The sequence below is a fragment of the Moschus berezovskii genome, chromosome 13 (assembly GCF_049115385.1).
Source record: "Moschus berezovskii isolate FMDL1 chromosome 13, NW_MosBer_1.0, whole genome shotgun sequence".
Lineage (NCBI taxonomy): Eukaryota > Metazoa > Chordata > Mammalia > Artiodactyla > Moschidae > Moschus > Moschus berezovskii.
Window position 1 is genome coordinate 61045963 of NC_142472.1, and position 17413 is coordinate 61063375.

At 38.0% G+C, this 17413-nt stretch overlaps 1 protein-coding gene across 2 annotated transcripts in view; it reads left to right on the forward strand.

Annotated features, from left to right (window-relative positions):
• NBEA (neurobeachin) overlaps positions 1–17413 on the forward strand; it is a 671823-nt gene that overhangs the window by 630850 nt on the left and 23560 nt on the right. Inside the window, exons 50-51 of one of the 2 annotated variants that reach the window (XM_088842722.1) lie at positions 14225–14287; positions 14607–14696. In XM_088842722.1, coding sequence (XP_088698848.1) covers positions 14225–14287; positions 14607–14696 — 153 coding nt within the window. The remainder of the gene's footprint in view (positions 1–14224; positions 14288–14606; positions 14697–17413) is intronic. The other variant, XM_088842723.1, reaches the window with a different exon arrangement.

Consider the following 17413-nt stretch of genomic DNA (forward strand, 5'->3'; position numbering starts at 1 on the left):
CTCTGTGATGCTGTGATTTGAGAGAGTTGCTTTATACCTAAATGATCAGACAGAAGCTTTTGGGAATAGTAGTGTTCAAAACATTGAGCCTTTTATTGAGTTCAGTGCATTCCTTTTATTTGGTAAAGTTTATCTTGAAGTGACGTGAAGTCATTCAGTTATGTCCAACTCTTTGTGACCCCATGGACTGTAGCCCACCAGTCTCCTCCATCCATGGAATTTTCTAGGCAAGAGTACTGGAATGGGTTGCCATTTCCTTCTCCAGGAAATCGAACCTGGGTCTCCCACATTGCAGGCATATGCTTTACTGTCTGAGCCACCAGGGAAGAAGCCCCAAAGTTTATCTTAGTATTTTTAAATGTGAAATCACTCTATTTCACAAAGATAAAACCAAAGAAAGGTAGCAGTTATCTTATACTAAGCTCCAACTAGCCTAAAGGAGATAATTTTTAATGCCTTAAAAAATGCTGATTTAAAGGAAAAATTTAATATACAAAAATCTACATATGTCCCTTTTGTAAAATAGAGAATAGAAAATACACACACATATATATATATACATCTACAGTCTACTTAGAACTTTGAAGTTAGGGCTAAAATTCGAAAAATGTCTTAAGGTTATTGATTCATTCTTCCTTGACAGGTGAAATCATGAAGCAGCACTAACCACAGCAATTATAGCATTAAAATGTCAAGAAATTAGAGGTCAGAATAACAGATAATCTTCTTCTCTATGTCAGATTTAAAATTGACATTCTTTGACAGCTTAGGATCTCTGGCTGAGAAAAATATGACAGCTTAACTTATTTTATACTTGTAAAGCAGTAATTGATAATAAACTTTACCATGACAGCCTCTGGGCAGAAACATGACAGAACAGTTTTGGTACCAAGCTCTTCATAACATGTAAACACTAGATCTGTGGGATATTAGGTAATATTTAAATTGTCTTAAGCCTGAGCTTTATCATAATCTTTAGACACTTTTTTTCATAGATGAGCTCATCTGACTATTTAAGCAGTATTTTTCAAGCATGATAATGAGTGTTTTTCATATTTTTTTTCATGTTAATAAAATTATGTGATTTGCTTTATGTTTTTACTCCCCAAATGATGGCTGAGAAACTTAATCCTATGACTTACATGAGAAACAGGCTATTCTGGTTTGTATCTAGTCCTATGGTTTTCTAACTCCTCACTACGAATATGGTCCATAGACCAACAGTATCAGTATCAGCATCACCTGGGAACTTGTTAGAACTTCATACTCTACTCTCAGCAATGCCCCCACACAGCCTAGTAAATCAGAATGTAAGGAAATCCTCTGGTGATTTGTTTGAGGCATTACAGTGTAAGAAGCACTGTGCTACTGTTGTTCAGTCGCTGAGTCATGTCCGACTCCTTGCGACCCCATGGGCTGAGGCACGCCAGGCTGCCCTGTCCTCCATTGTCTTCCAGCTCCATCCACTCTCCATTCTCTGCCTCCATCCCAAGGGTATCTCAGAACATCCAGGAAGAGGGCTCAAGCAAGTTTATTTTGAAAAAAAAAATCTCTAGGTATTTTAAAATAACAGAATATTTTCTTAGGGTTTGTTTTGTTTTGTTTGCTGTGCCACTGCAGCATGTGTGATCCTAGTTGTCAGACCAGGGACTGAACCCATGCCGCCTGCGTTGGAAGCATTGAGTCTTAATCACTAGCCGACCAGGGAAGTCCCTTACTTATTTTTAGAGATAATATTCTTCTTACTCCCAAAAGGAGTCTTTAAAATGTAAAAGGCTTTTTAATGGGCATTTCCATTTTACTAGTTTAAACTGTAAGATTTTCTATTTTGTTTATGCTCTTAAATTTATTAAAACTTTTAACTCAGTAAAACTTCAGTAACTGTAGAGAAAATTTTAAGGTAACTTTAAGAAATCTTTATCAGCCATTTTTTTTTCTCATTTGTCCTTTACTCTTATAATGAGTGAAAAATATTCTAAAATTGTTTCTTAAAATTATCCCTGTTATAATCAGGAATATAATTTAGTCAAGCCTGTCTGCCTCAGAGTATGATTGTTTGATCCCTAGCAGTCAATGAAAGATGGTGTAAAAGTAGACATCAGATAAAAGGTTATATCACAGCCGCAGCATCATTATTTGAGTAACATAAGGGAGTCACTTTAATGTACTTTTATTTAACCACCTAAAATATGATAATTGAAATGATATCTAACTCATAGGACTGTACTTGAGGATTGTATGTGAAAAGATATGTGAAAATACTTTGTAAGCTGTGAAGCACTATCTGGACATTGATTACTACTACCCCCAAACATAATTAAATGAAGTATCTTAGAAGAACTTCTGTTTTAATAAGTTAATTTCTCTGTATCATTATATCTGCAGTAAACACTGCCAAACTGAAAAATGATTTAAATGACTTCTCTTTGACTGTGAGAGATATGTACACATAAGTCTACCATAAAAGGCTTGTTTTGCTGGCAAATTACTAGAACATATGGACCATGCAACATTTATTTATACATATAATACTCATTTATCTGTTTATTCTGGGGATATCAAAACATTAAATACATTTTGATACTACCAGTAGTCATAAAAATGTGGTATTTTTAGTCTAATTTTCTGTTACCAGTATTTCTTAGTCTTAGACTATACATTCTTCATTTATTTCTTTCTTCAATCTGACAGGGATAACAGAGCATTCCTTTGGATCTGCTATGGTGAAAATATGCACATAGGAAGTAGAACAGATCTCTTCAGTTTTCACTTTATTTTCTTGCTGAAACATTCCTTGCTACTGCAGAGAACTGACATGATAGGGCTGTCAAGAACCAGCAAGACAAATGTGTCTTTAACCAAAACAGCTGCAATGCTGACTTTTCTAGAAAAGAAACTCATAAAATTTATAAGGAAAAAAAAATGAACCCACTTTTCATCTTGATCATGTAAATGAAGGTATTTATCGTGACAACGTTGATGGCCTCTTCTTTCTGAGAATTGCCTCTTCTTTCTGAGAATGTGTTATTCCTAGTCTTTTCCTTCCCTCATTTCTGACTTCTCTCTTTGATCTGACAAGGGATATTAACACCCGCCCCCTCCTGGATCGCTTGAGTGGGTTGTAGAACAATATTGTCTGTTTACTGGTGCCGTGACGCCTAATTGTCTTCAGATGAGGGATGTTCAGGGTTCTTCTCCTAGGCGACTATTCTGAGGCATGATAACAAATGATCAACAAAAGGGCTGATAAATATTTCTTAAAACCATTTTCATTTCCCCCCTATAATTACTAGACATTTTACAGAGCTGAAAATGTTAACAAACTCAAAAGCCAAATTAAAATAGAAAGAAAAGCCATACATTTTAAATTGTTGGAGGAGAAATACACATTGGGTCTTTTTTACATTTAAAGAATCATTTTGGGAGCAACAAGAACGTTATGATCCCTAAATCTAGTAAGAGTATAGGTTCAAATATATCTGTTAATGTGCTTCTCATCTGTAGCAATAAGGCATGCATTGAGATAATTCAATGAATACAGTTTCTGTATAGAAATTAGTATCAAGAAAATTAATGATACACATTTAATTTTGATTGGTGAATAAATCTTTTAATTTAGCTTTATCTTTTCTCTTTCTAATTACTGCAGTCCTTAGCTAGTCCATAGTCATCAATTGTCCATAGAAAAGCATAAATAATGCACTTAGTCAAAGTGAGATGTATGTCATTTATGTGAGATATGCTTTTTTTCTCTCTTTGTGTTATTTTTATTGTGTGGTGCTGAGAAGTTCTAATTATTGATTTTCAGAAATTAATAGCAAATGCTTTTACAAGCGTCTAAAGTCATATTTTACACAAGGAAGAAGGGTGAAAATTGCAGCCTGCTGTTTGTAATAGGAATAGCTGGCAGAGACTTCCTTATCTTCAATTAACATAGATTTCAGTTATATTACACATTGTTACCTTAGCATAAATTAACAATTATTCAAAACATACTGCATGCTTCAGTTTCTTGAAGTGGGTATTACTCATGCTAAGTACCTAACCATTTTAGTTAGATGTTTAGAACTCATTTTGAAATGTTTTAAACATATTGATAATGAGTCTATTTATAACCATTTGATCTCAGTATAGTATATCTAAATTATTATTTCCCATTTATGTCAAAGAAGAACATTTTGTTTTGCCAAATACATGCAGTACTATTTTTAATTTGAATTTAATTTAGTGAAAGGGTATGATTTCATTTTGTAATGTTTATACCCTTCAGTCTTCATATCTTTCTACGTACCAAACAAATCCATTTCAGCTTTATTATTTTCATTATTGTCTTTCCATGATCAGACACTCCAAGTGAATTTAAGAAGGTCACCACCAATACTACTCTCCCTTCCCCCCAGCCACCTTCTCTTCAACCTCCTTCCTCCTCCATTTCCTGAATCAGTCAGCATAGAGTTTGCTTTATGTGAATTTATTCATCAAGGGAGAATTTGGCATGGATATTGTACTGTTGTTACCTCTCACATATCTTTAAGTATTTTGTGACTGAGTCTTTCTACTATGTACTGTTGAATGATCAACCCCAAAGTGGGCAAAGAACCAAACACCTGGAGGCATCCTTAAGAACTCATCTGCTAAAACTCTTGCTTCCAGGTCAATCTGAAAATTATCCAGAACAGAATGTTTTAGTTCTTTTTTTTGAGGGTTAACAAGCGCAGATTGAAGAAGACTCCATGACCTACCCCAAGAAGCTTATAACAGTGTTTATCCCTCAAATATTCTAAATCCTCAATAAAAATATTACTTGGATGTAATCACCTTTTGGTCAGTCCTACTTGGAAATGAAGCAAAAGCTAGCCAGCATTTTTCTTATTTATTATACCTGCATACTAATCCTAGTTGTGTCCATCAATGTGCTGTATGTATCTCAGCACATTGCCCTTTCAAAGGGATAATGAAGACTCCGAAAAATGATATCCAAATGGTCAAGAAGAACAGGGAAAGAGTCTAAACTTCACTAATCATTAGACAAATGCAAAACAAAACCACAGTGAGGTGCCATTCCATACCCACTAGATTGGATACTGTCAGACAAACAAACAGGAAATAGCAATGTTGGCAAGGATGTGGAGAAACGGGAATCCTTGAGAGTACTATGAGAATGTAAAATGGTGCAGCCTCTCTGGAAAACAATATAGAGTTGCCTCAAAAAATTAAAGAGACTTACCATATGATCTAGCAGTTTCACTACTGGTTATATATCCAGAATTAAAAGCAAGATTTCGAAGAAATATATTGCATATCCCTGTTCTTAGCAGCATTATTCACAATAGTCAAAGTGTAGAAGCAATCCAAGGGTCTATCAGCAGGTGAACAGATGAAAAAAATATGCCATTTAGATATAATGGGATATTATTTGGCCTTAAAAAGGAAGGAAATTCTGAGGCATGCTGTAACAGGAATGAACCTTGAGGACATTATGCTAAGTGAAATAAGCCTGTCACAACAAGACAAATTACTATTTGATTCCAGGTACTTAGAGTAGTCAAAATCAGAGAGAGGAAAAGTAGAAGGGTGGTTTCCAGGAGCTGTGAGGTGAAAGTTGCCCAGTCCTGTCTGACTCATTGCGACCCCATGGACTGTATAGTCCATGGAATTCTCCAGGCCAGAATACTGGACTGAGTAGCCTTTCCCTCGGAGAAGGCAATGGCAAGCCACTCCAGTACTCTTGCCCGGAAAATCCCATGGATGGAGGAGCCTGGTAGGCTGCAGTCCGTGGGGTCGCTAAGGGTCGGACACGACTGAGCGACTTCACTTTCACTTTTCACTTTCACGCATTGGAGAAGGAAATGGCAACCCACTCCAGTGTTCTTGCCTGGAGAATCCCAGGGACAGGGGAGCCTGGTGGGCTTCCATCTATGGGGTCACACAGAGTTGGACATGACTGAAGTGACTTAGCAGCAGCAGCGGCCTTTCCCTTCTCCAAGGGTTCTTCCCAACCCAAGGATCGAACCCAGGTCTCTGGCATTGCAGGTGGATTCTTTACCAACTGAGCCACAAGGGAAGCCCAAGAATACTCGAATGGGTAGCCTATCCCTTCTCCAGTGGATCTTCCTGACCCAGGAATTGAACCAGCATCTCCTGCATTGCAGGTGGATTCTTTACCAACTCAACTATCAGGGAAGCCCTTGATATCAGAGAAACCCTTCCAGGAGCTGGGGGAAGGTGAAATGAGCAGTTGTCTGATGGGTACAGAGTTTTGTTTTCTCAAGCTAAAGAGAGTTCTAGAGAATATGCACAGTAATATGAATGTGTTTAACACTAATGAACTGTACACTTAAAAATTGTTAGGATGGTAAATTTTACACTGTGAAATTTTATGTGGTAAATCTTACCACAGTTTTAACAAATTTTAAAGGGATAATCAAGAGTTTAAAAATAGTCCTATTTACAAAAATGTGGAGCAGATTAAAGTAGATAATCAAGGGAAGGTGAAGCCCCCTGGAGTTAATATCTGATTACCGGGCCGAGGCTTGAGGGTGTAAGGGGTGGCAGCTTGTTGCCAGAACCTGGCAGGAGAAGTAGCCCTGGGAGTTGGTCACCTGGCAGAACCTGTGTTCTTAGGTAGAGAACTGCAACACAGCCAGTGCCAAACTGTGACCTGACAATGAGGGGATGTACAATAAATGCTTTGCATTCTCTCTTGTGTCCCAACTAATCAGAGGCTAACCCAGTACCAGAGATGTGGTCCTTGGAGACCATCGCCCAGGGGCAAGGATGCTGATCCAGTTCACTTCTCTGTGCCCTGAGTGAGCCACCACTCTGGAGCAAACTTATTTAAGGCATTCAGGGTACGAAAACTACTGCCTTCTCATTAAAATACATGGATTTTTCTACCTGATTTGACTTATTTTTCAGCAGAAGAATTGAGTGAGCTTGCCACCTGTGGCACTGACCTAATATATTTTTTAGATGTTCCAGACAGAGCTTTTTTATCTAGAGGATATGGCGTTTTTCACATTCATTTGTTAAGTCAATTATGTAATATCCTTATAATTCATCATTCCAAGGAGGAAGTATAGGAATCAGCAGGAAGAGAAATCTCCAGTATATATGTGTATGTGTTTATATATATGTACTAGCTTTATACCAAAAGAATATATATATATATGTGTATAGGAAAATTTGCTTATATATATATATATCAGCTTTATACCAAAAAAAAAAATAAAAGGAAGCACTGAGGCAAGTAAATGAGCAAATTGGAACCCCTTCCTCAGATATTTTCTAACATAGTCTGATAGTTAAAGCAAATATGGTCCTTTTTTGCTTGAGTTATCAAATATTTGCTTAAATATTCTAATACTTTTGCTAGTGTAAGCGACCTACAGTCCATGGGGTTGCAGAGTCCTCCAAAACTTGTGACTAAGCACGCATGCACGCATAGGCTTAGCCTTAATGCAGTTGATTGTTAAAACAAAGGAAACATCTTGATTCTTCTGTTTTGTAGTTTCCGTGAAAAACTAGAAGCAGTTTAATATAAAATAGCATTTTAATTTTTTATATAGTTAAATGTTTATAAGGCAAGAAATAATAAAGTGCAGATATTATTTGCTTGATTTATTTTGCTCCTGTTTTTCCAGCATTAAAAAGTAATGCTTTATATGATCTTGTTTTATTACAACAATAAACCAGAAACAAAGGCTTATCAGTTAAAATACATTCTGCCATTAAGTAATCTTTCTTTTTATCATTTCAGGATTTCAGAATTCCATATTTTTCTTATTTGATAGAGAATTGGTAGAATTGGAGGTAGAACAGAGTGATAAAAATCACATATATTTTTTAATTGTATTATATGTTGAAGTTGTATTTTCTGGTCAAAGGGAAAAAAAAAGAATATCCACTCTCAAACATTAAAATAAAATCATTCTAAATAAGAGCTGTATACTGAGAGAAGCACAACACTAAGGAAATTTTTTGAAAATCTTTTTCTGTGTTCTCAAGCTTTTACTTTTTTTTCTTAAATTTTCTTAAATTTCCTGATAATTGGTAATTTGAACATAATCTGATATTTTGCATTATGGATAGCATAGCCTATAGTACTTTACAAAATGCTGATTTTTTTAAAACCATTTAAAAGATTTTGCAAACCAAGGAAAATGGATTTAAAACAGGTCATTTGACAGCCTACCTTATTAGCTTCCTCCTACTATCTCATGGCACTTAGACCTGATGACATTTCATCTGAAAGACAATTCTAAATTAACATTTGCAACAAAAAGACTGGAACTTGTAAAGATTCTATCAGAGAAAAATCTGTCTGGGCTAAATTCATCTGCACTGAGGAAAAGAGGAGATTAATCAAAGTGTTTATCTGATGCATACCAGGGAAAGCATAAGTAGATAGCCAGACTACACAGTGGGAAGGAGAAAGCACATTTGTTCACCTAACTTTTGTCTTTTAGAGTATTTTGAATTTACCATTAATTTGAACATCATTCTGAACTTTGACTTAACTGTCACCACATTTCCTTGTACCTTGGTTGTGAAGTTTTTTGTATTAATGGGCAGACATGCAACACACATGCACCACAGCATGTTCATTTTCTTTTCTGAGGATTTAATCCCAAGCTTGGACTTCCCTGGTGGCTCAGAGGGTAAAGCATCTGCCTGCAGTGCAGGAGACCTGGGTTCGTTCCCTGGGTCAGAAAGATCCCCTGGAGAAGGAAATGGCAAACCACTCCAGTACTCTTGCCTGGAAAATCCCATGGACGGAGGAGTCTGGTAGGCTAGTCTGTGGGATCGCAAAGAGTCGGACATGACTGAGCAACTTCACTTTCTTTTCTTTCTTTCTAATCCCAAACTTGTATCTTTGTTCATATAGGAGGTAGAGCTTTCTTGGGAGGAAAGGCAAGAAGGAAAAACAAAACGATTAAGCAAGAGATATAGCAGGTCAGAGGAATAAGGCTTGTGTCACAGCTATTGCAAGCACATAGGGGGACGACAGAGGATGAGATGACTGGATGGCATCACGGACTCAATGGACACGAGTTTGAGTACACTCCGGGAGTTGATGATGGACAGGGAGGCCTGGCGTGCTGCAGTCCATGGGGTCACGAAGAGCCAGACACGACTAAGTGACTGAACTGTACTGTAGGGCCTCTTTATGCAAATTTTAAAAGCCACCCTCTTCAGGAGGTTGAATTACAAAAAGGGCTCCTTTCTTTGGCAATCAGGGTTGATTCTATCACTCATTTACCCCCCAATTGGGCACCTTGGTACGTGGCATCATCGACGACACCCACCATACACAGTGACCTGACCTGTGGGGAAGATGAAAGACTAGAGAGAGCTCGTTGAGAATAAGTGGGGAAAGGGAGAGCTGGACGGGGCTTCCCAGGTGTCTCAGCAGTAGAGAATCTGCAGGAGCCACGGGAGCCTGGAGCTCGATCCCTGGGTAGGGAAGATCCCCTGGAGGAGGAAATAGCAACACACGCCAGTATTCTTGCCGGGACAATCCAGTGAATAGAGGAGCCTGGTGGGTCCGTGGGGGTTACAAAGAGTTGGACACGACTGAGCAATGAGCACGTGTGCACAGGAGAACTGGATGAAGGCAGGGGTAATTTTCTAATTTGACAGGTGGGTCCTGGAGTATTTTACAAAGAGAGCCTAACAAAACTAAGGAGAAGAACAATCAGAAAGTAGGAAGGACAAGAGGGAAACAGTGTTCATGGGAACTTTAAAGTAGGAGCTTTATATTTCATGTAAGCAGGTAAAACTGAGTTGTGTGTCATGTGTGTGTATGAAATCTGAAAATCATATGTACCATTCAGATGTACTTACATTGTCTCCTAAGCATAATTTCGGTTCACGTTTTCCTTTCCTTCTCTGCCTTTCCCTGCAGAATTCCCTTTTTAGAACTTCCCCCAAGGTGCTAAAAGCAGTCTTTTTACCCTCTAATTTTAGAACATACCTATTTCTTTTTTTATTATTGAAGTATAATTGATTTTTACAGTATTTCAAGTGTACAGCACCTGTGTGTGACATACATGTTACACAACTCATGCGCTCTCATATAATGTTAATTTATCCTTTCTTCACTGAAAAGGGCAATAGACAATATACATAATGCAATAGATTTTTTGTAACGTAAACTAAAGTTTTGGTATTCAATTTTAAAAGGATTCACAAATGCTAATGTCTATAAGTGGTCAGGCAGGGAATAAACTATTGAAGCTGGGTGAGGTGGCAGTTTATGCACAGGTCACGTGAGCGATGGGCCTAAAAAGGAGTCTCTGTGCTCCAGCCGAGTGTTGCCACACAGGAATGATGATGGGGTCATGCTGGAGCTTCTGATTCTTATGAGAGAAGCCAAAAAATCCCAGTTTACTATATAAAATTTCCCGACCTGTGCATGTTGACTCAAATAGAAACCATGCCTATGAACTGAATCTAGCCCATGGGATGCCAGTATGTGACATCTGGCTGAATGTAAGCCCCTATGACATCCTGGCTAGAATGTAACCTCCACAAGAGTAGGCATCTGTATCTGTTTTGCTTGGTGAGTACCAGAGATCTCGAGAATGGTAGGTGCTAAAGAAATATATGTCTTAATGAATAGCATTGTCTTTCTGACCCATGCAGAGCAATATATAGAGAAATAGAAATATGTTGAATTTTTTAAGATCCCATTTCTGATAATATAGAAAGAATCCAAGTTATAATTAACTTTTAGCAGTTGTTTGGATGTTTCTTACTTAATATATTTGGGGAAATTCCATTATATGGCAAAAAAAAAAAGTCCACATAGCAAAACTCTTTTATGATGTTGACCAGCTAATTTCTACTTAACTTTCAAACCTCAGCTCTTGTTCTTTTTCTGGAAGTCCCTGTCCTTACAGCCCTTGTCTCCCTCCCCCATCCTTCACCTGAGTCTGATTGTCACTCCTTGGAGCTCACTGGCCCTCTGGGCTTGTCTCACCCATTACCCTCCCTAACATGCACCTTGATGTCCTCATCTCATGTCCTTGTGGGCTGAAAACTTCTGGAGGACAGTCTACTGTCTGAGTTTGTATGCCTTGGCCTAGAGTAAACATTCAAAAGATGTTTTTTATTTCTGTGGTATTGAGTTGTAAGAATAAAGAGCTCTGAAGTTTTCCTTGCTACTGTGCTTTTCTCTTTTCAGGCTACCTTTTGGTTTTGCCCAAATGCCCTACCATTTCCCCACTTCTGTATTCAGACATTTTTGGAAGGACTAAATCACAGCCCTAACCTGCAGAGAGTCACAGGCTGAGCAAACAGACACACATAAAGAATTCTGTATTGAGTTCCATGATGAAGGGGAAGATATGCTGTGAGAATATGAAGGACATTGATTATGATTTAGGACATTTGGGAAGGATTTAAAACCCTGCCCAAGGTTAGCATGAAGGGAGGTGTTTTCTTCTCCATTAGAACAATATTCAATCTTTATGCTTCATAAGTTGCAGTATGGACTGTGTATATCCCTAGGCATGTGCCCATAGAAAGTACCTCCCTCCCTTTTCTATTTTTAAAAGATTTAATATGTTTAAAGAAATGAAATAGGCAATCAAAAATATGAGCTAGTAACAGAGAAATGATGGAGAAGGCAATGGCAAGCCACTCCAGTACTCTTGCCTGGAAAATCCCATGGATGGAGGAGCCTGGTGGGCTACAGTCCATGGGGTTGCTAAGAGTCGGACACGACTGAGCGGCTTCATTTTCACTTTTCACTTTCATGCATTGGAGAAGGAAATGGCAACCCACTCCAGTGTTCTTGCTTGGAGAATCCCAAGGATGGGGGAGCCTGGTGGGCTGCCGTCTATGGGGTCGCACAGAGTCGGACACGACTGAAGTGACTTAGCAGCAGCAGCAACAGAGAAATGAAACCATAAAAATTCATCAGTCCCCCACCCCTTTCTGCTCTGGTTTTATTTGTATCTCTGTTCAAAGCCCAACCTGACCATGGAAAACTATTTTCTCCTCAGCATCACTTTTTTAAAAATATAAAAATGTTTGAACATATGAAAGTGGAGAGAATAATATAAAAATAACAATATAACAGATTTCCACTTGCCCATTAATGATATTCAGCTGTACTGCCTCCCATCTTGGTGAAAAAGAAGACTTTGATTACTTTCTAAGTGTAGGGGAGCCAGTCAAGAAAATCAGTAGGTGCTCACGTACCATTCAGACATTTTAATAGACTTAGGGGAGACAACATGCTTTTTCAAGATCAGAAAGGTCTGATCAATTTAAACTCTAGGATAAGAAATTATTGGAGGACGGGATTACATGATAGCTAAAAGATAAATATTCAACTAGGAACCTTTAGGTCATGAAAGCATGTGATGTAGATTGTAGGGAAGAGAAATTCAGTTTAGTCTTAAAAGAAATAAATGTTGAATGTTGGAAACAGATTGTCTTATTGAAAAGGTAAGATTGAGTACAACTTAAAATTCACCCTGATGCCATTTGAAGCATTTAAGATATGTATATGTGCATGTGTACTCTGCCTCAATCCAAAAGGATCAGTGGCAGGACCCACTAAAGCAAACTGTACAGACGATTTCTAGAAATTAAGTCAGTTTCATAACATTTTCTAATATAATTTTAATAGTTCCCCTTCAGGAAAAAAATTAGTCAAGCAAAGCATGTTTATTGATTCACTCCTTCTTTGAACTTTTAAAAGCTACCTACTCAAATGCAGGGCACTGATCTAGGGATTTAAATGTGTTTGATTTTACTTCTGTCTCCCTCCCCATTCCCTGGTCCTCTATCTGGAGTAGTAAAAACACAAGTAATAGTAGATATCATTATATTTAGTTCATGATGCATTAAGCTAGGTAGTGGACATTTTCTAACCAGGGCAGCTTTAACAGTACAATTATTACTTTTTTTTTTTTTCCAAATAATTCTCAGAATTTATTGTTAATAATGTGAACCTAACCAGAAATAGTCTCTCCCCCTTTCTAATCATAAGTCTTTCTTTGGGGAGATGAAATATGATGGTATCTATGTTAGCACAGTTTAGTTGGTAGACACAGTTCTCACGGAGAAGGCAATGGCAACCCACTCCAGTACTCTTGCCTGGAAAATCCCATGGATAGAGGAGCCTGGTAGGCTACAGTCCATGGGGTCACACAGAGTCAGACACGACTGAAGCAACTTAGCAGCAGCAGCAGCAGCACAGTTCTCATGTGAGTGGACACCATGCAAATAAATGTATACATTAAAATTGGACAGTACTTAAAGAGATTTAGTAATTCATCCTGTTGCCTCTGCAAATAAAGAGCCAAAGCCCCATTTATGCACTTACTAAAATATGGCAGATAATGATGCATTCATGTTTAATATTGCTAATAAATTTGAAAATTCACACTTTTATTGATAAACATTTTCTTAAAATGCAGTCCAGGAGGACAGATTGTTAAATTTAAAGACTTTATAAATGAGAATTGAAGACAGTGATACGATTAGTGGCAGGGCTGTGGCAAGAGTCATCTACCAACTTACCTGACTCCCAAGCATTCAGCAATGACTTTCGTATTTCACTTTTATGTGCCACCAAACTGCACACAATTTTAGTGGGAAAATTAACATGGTAACAGAGTAATAATCATAGTAAATATTGTGCTTCTTCTTACTGACTTAAATTACATACTTACAATATTTCAGAAAAATATTTCTGTTAGTCTGGTTTAATATATTGCAGTTTTTGGCTGCAGAATTTATGTATAGAAGAAATACCTAAATCCCTTTTTAAGATTTTCTCTTTGACATGTGCACCAAAAAGGCATATTATACACTTCAGACAGTTTGAGATCTAGAAATATTCATTGGAAATCACAAAGTCTCATTAATATTTCCATCCTCATAAGTTTTAATGACATATTGCATAGGTCAGGATGCCCCAAGAATTATTTCCTCTTTGGGTTAGTTCTCTCTAAAATTTCAGAAGATTTTTGAGAGGAATAAATTCATAGCTTATAAATAATATTTCAGAATATATCTTAGAATAGCATAGCACACTAAACTGTATTTTTTCGGTAGTGAAAGTTTTGCTGTATTTGATTACTATACAGAAGTCTTAATGTTCTTTCTACTTATTACTCTCTGAATTGATTAGAACACATGCTTATTTGAATTTTATCTTGTATCCTTAGTGGACTTTATGTTTCATTCTTTTTTTCCCTTTAAGATTCCAGAAGCTTATTTCATTAGAGATCCCCATACGTTTCTTCTTACAAAGGACTTTATTAAGGTATTTGCGTTGTATTTAGTGTTCAGAGTGTTCTCTGGTCTCTAGCTGCTTGCATGTACTCACAGGATAACATTTCCACATTTAACCCCAGCTTCTAAATAAGAATAGTGACTTAACGGAAGCATGTTTGGAAGGAGAAGCAGAGCTTGTCTACAAAATACTAACACTTGGATGATTCTGCACCCTGGGAGAAGAGCACCCGGTGAATTTTCTGGACTTTTTTCATGGCTGACTTGGGATACACTTTGCATTGTCAGAGTGTGTTGACCTCTCTCGTTGATGCATACTGATTGTGACAATCACTCTCCTTCCCCTGCAGGCCATGGAGGCACAGATACAGAACTTTGGACAAACGCCATCTCAGTTGCTTATTGAGCCACATCCGCCTCGGAGCTCTGCCATGCACCTGGTAAGACGTAGCAGCTTGCGGAACATTTCTGTCTTTCTTTGTACCTGAGTAGAGTTCAAATAAAATAGTGATTTTTTTAGCAGCATTTTAAAGCTTCTCGATATATTGGCTTAACTCTTCAGCCTCAGGATATATTGATTACCTAGAAAGAAACAGAAAAAAAAGTATAGTTCTTACATTTAAGTTCGGCTTCAGCTAGCCCAATTTTGGATTCACAAAAATCGCCACCCTCTCTATTAGGAGTCAGCTCATATATATGAACTCCTTCATACACATCCAGGCTTATAGACATACACAGGCACCAAAATTAGGTTACACTTATACATTAGAATGAAAAATATAAAAGAAACACAATCTAAAGGTAGCTGGTTTGATCTTTGGGGGCAAAGTGTGGTAGGGGAAGTAGTTCATTTTAAGAAAAGGAAAGAAATATAAAGATAATATACAGCCTCTGCATGGCAGCAGACAAGAAAATAGATTAAAAATAAGGACCTCAGAGCCAGATTTGGGTCAAGCACCATGTCTGCCACGAACTAATGAATGAATTGGGCAAGGTATTTAAGCTCTTTGTTTACATTTCAGCATGTGTAGCCTGAGGGTAGCAAATCGCACCAGCCCTGAAAATGTAATGACTCAGTACTGTATGTAGCACTTAGACCAGCCCCTGGCATACAGGTACTCAGTAAACGTTAGCTGGCGTCATATTCTCAGTTTGCAAGGGAAGAAGTAATATTCTTTTCATTCCAATCTGAATCTTTTAAGATCCATTTTCATAAGAATACGACCCCTTTTCAGTTTTTAGCAAACAGTTAACATTTCTCTCTCTATTTAATTTGAAGGTAAACATTTTTCTAAGAAACTACTTTAGAACTTACTTTTTCACTGTGATTTTCCACTAAGTTTTTACTGAGGAAAAAAAAAATGCTTGACAGCAAAAATGTATTTGCAGAATGAATTACAGTTCATCAGTTTTTCTAGATAATTGTCAAGGGACCAGATATCCTCATACTGGAGTAAAATGCCCTGGAACATGGTCCATAATATATGTGTAAACAAATGTGCAAGTTGTTATTGTGTGATAGAAGTATTGTTCATACCTTTCATTTATCCTGTCAACTGCTTTACACATTTGAATCGAGCCCCTCTGTGTGCCAGGCATGACACTAAGCTTTGGCAGTACAGAGGCGATACATCCTGTACTCCTTCGAAGGGTTGATAGTCCATCACCTACTGAAACATGAATAAATGTGTAGGTTTGAAAACATTTCTTTTCCTCTACAATAACTCAGCTCAATGGTTGCACTGTTTAGTCACTAATGAACTCTGCTGCTTGAGGTGGGTCCTCACATGCAGCCAGGCAGAGAGGCTTTGACCACGCGTGCTATCCCCATCGCCACACCCAGGCACAGCATAGACGTGGAACCTGCGGGCCTGAGAGGAAGCATTTTTAACAAACTGTCCAAGAGCATCTCTCTCACACTTTATTTTATGAAATGCTTTGGCAGAAGAGTTTTATCCCCGTGTTGGTTTTCTCTGTTTAATAATAATAGTAGTAAAAAATATTTATCCTGGAGAAATGCCCAGTCAGAACTCATTACTTTCCTAGGGGAAATTGTTAGAGGCTAAATTGGCATGGAACTGTTTATAAAGAAAATCAGCTTTTTAAGTTTATGTAGCAGAGAATTCACACACACACATCCATATAAAATAGTGAACAATTAGAAAAGGCATGCATGAAAGCTAGTGGTTATTTCCAGCATTCTTATCTGTCTTTTATGTAATAATATGTATAGTATTTTGCAACCCACTCCATTATTCTTGCCTGGGAAATCCTATGGAGAGAGGAGCCTTACAGGCTACATTCCATGGATTGGCAAAGAGTCAGATATGTCTTAGTGACTAAACCACTGCCACCATACTACTTACTAGTATTACTAATAGTGTCTACTTTCTGTCAAGTCATATACTAGATGTTTGAGAGATAAAGATTAAAAAAGCAAAGAGAGTGTTGTCTCTCAGGAATCTCACCATCGAGCAGGGGAAGGAGCCTAAACCATGATCATCAGAGACATAGCAGAAATGTGCCCATGGAGCATGGACAAGGGAGGCTATGATATTTTAATTATTTAGACTGTAGCCATGCCCCCAGATCATCCAGATAAAAAATGAAAGTATCAATTCACTTCGTATTTCACATAAACAGTGTTGGTAACTAGCTTGACTGATCTTTCCACCACAGTGATGTTGTAACTGCACTGAAAAATTACACTGCATCATGTGGACATATCTCTAAGCTAACTTCTTAAATCATCTGGAAGTGTGTCAGTCACTCAGTCATGTCGGACTCTGTGACCCCATGAACTGTAGTCCACCAGGATCCTCTATCCATGGGATTCTCCAGGCTAGAATACTGGAGTGGGTTGCCCTGTCCTTCTCCAGAGGATCTTCCCAACCCAGGGATTAAACCTGGTTCTCCTGCATTGCAGGCAGAGTCTTTACCATCCAAGCTACCAGGAAGCCCTCTTCCATCATCTGGCAGCACCTAAATTGCAACTGGTTACTAATAACTGGGGGTCCTCTCTCAACAGCCTGCAGAGTGCCTGCTCATTTGGCTGTGCGCTCCTCACGGACCAGAGCGCCGACTGCCCTGCCATCTGCTTGTGCTCATGCTAGCCTGTTTGAATCTCACTCTCCCCTGTGCTGTCACTAACTGTGTT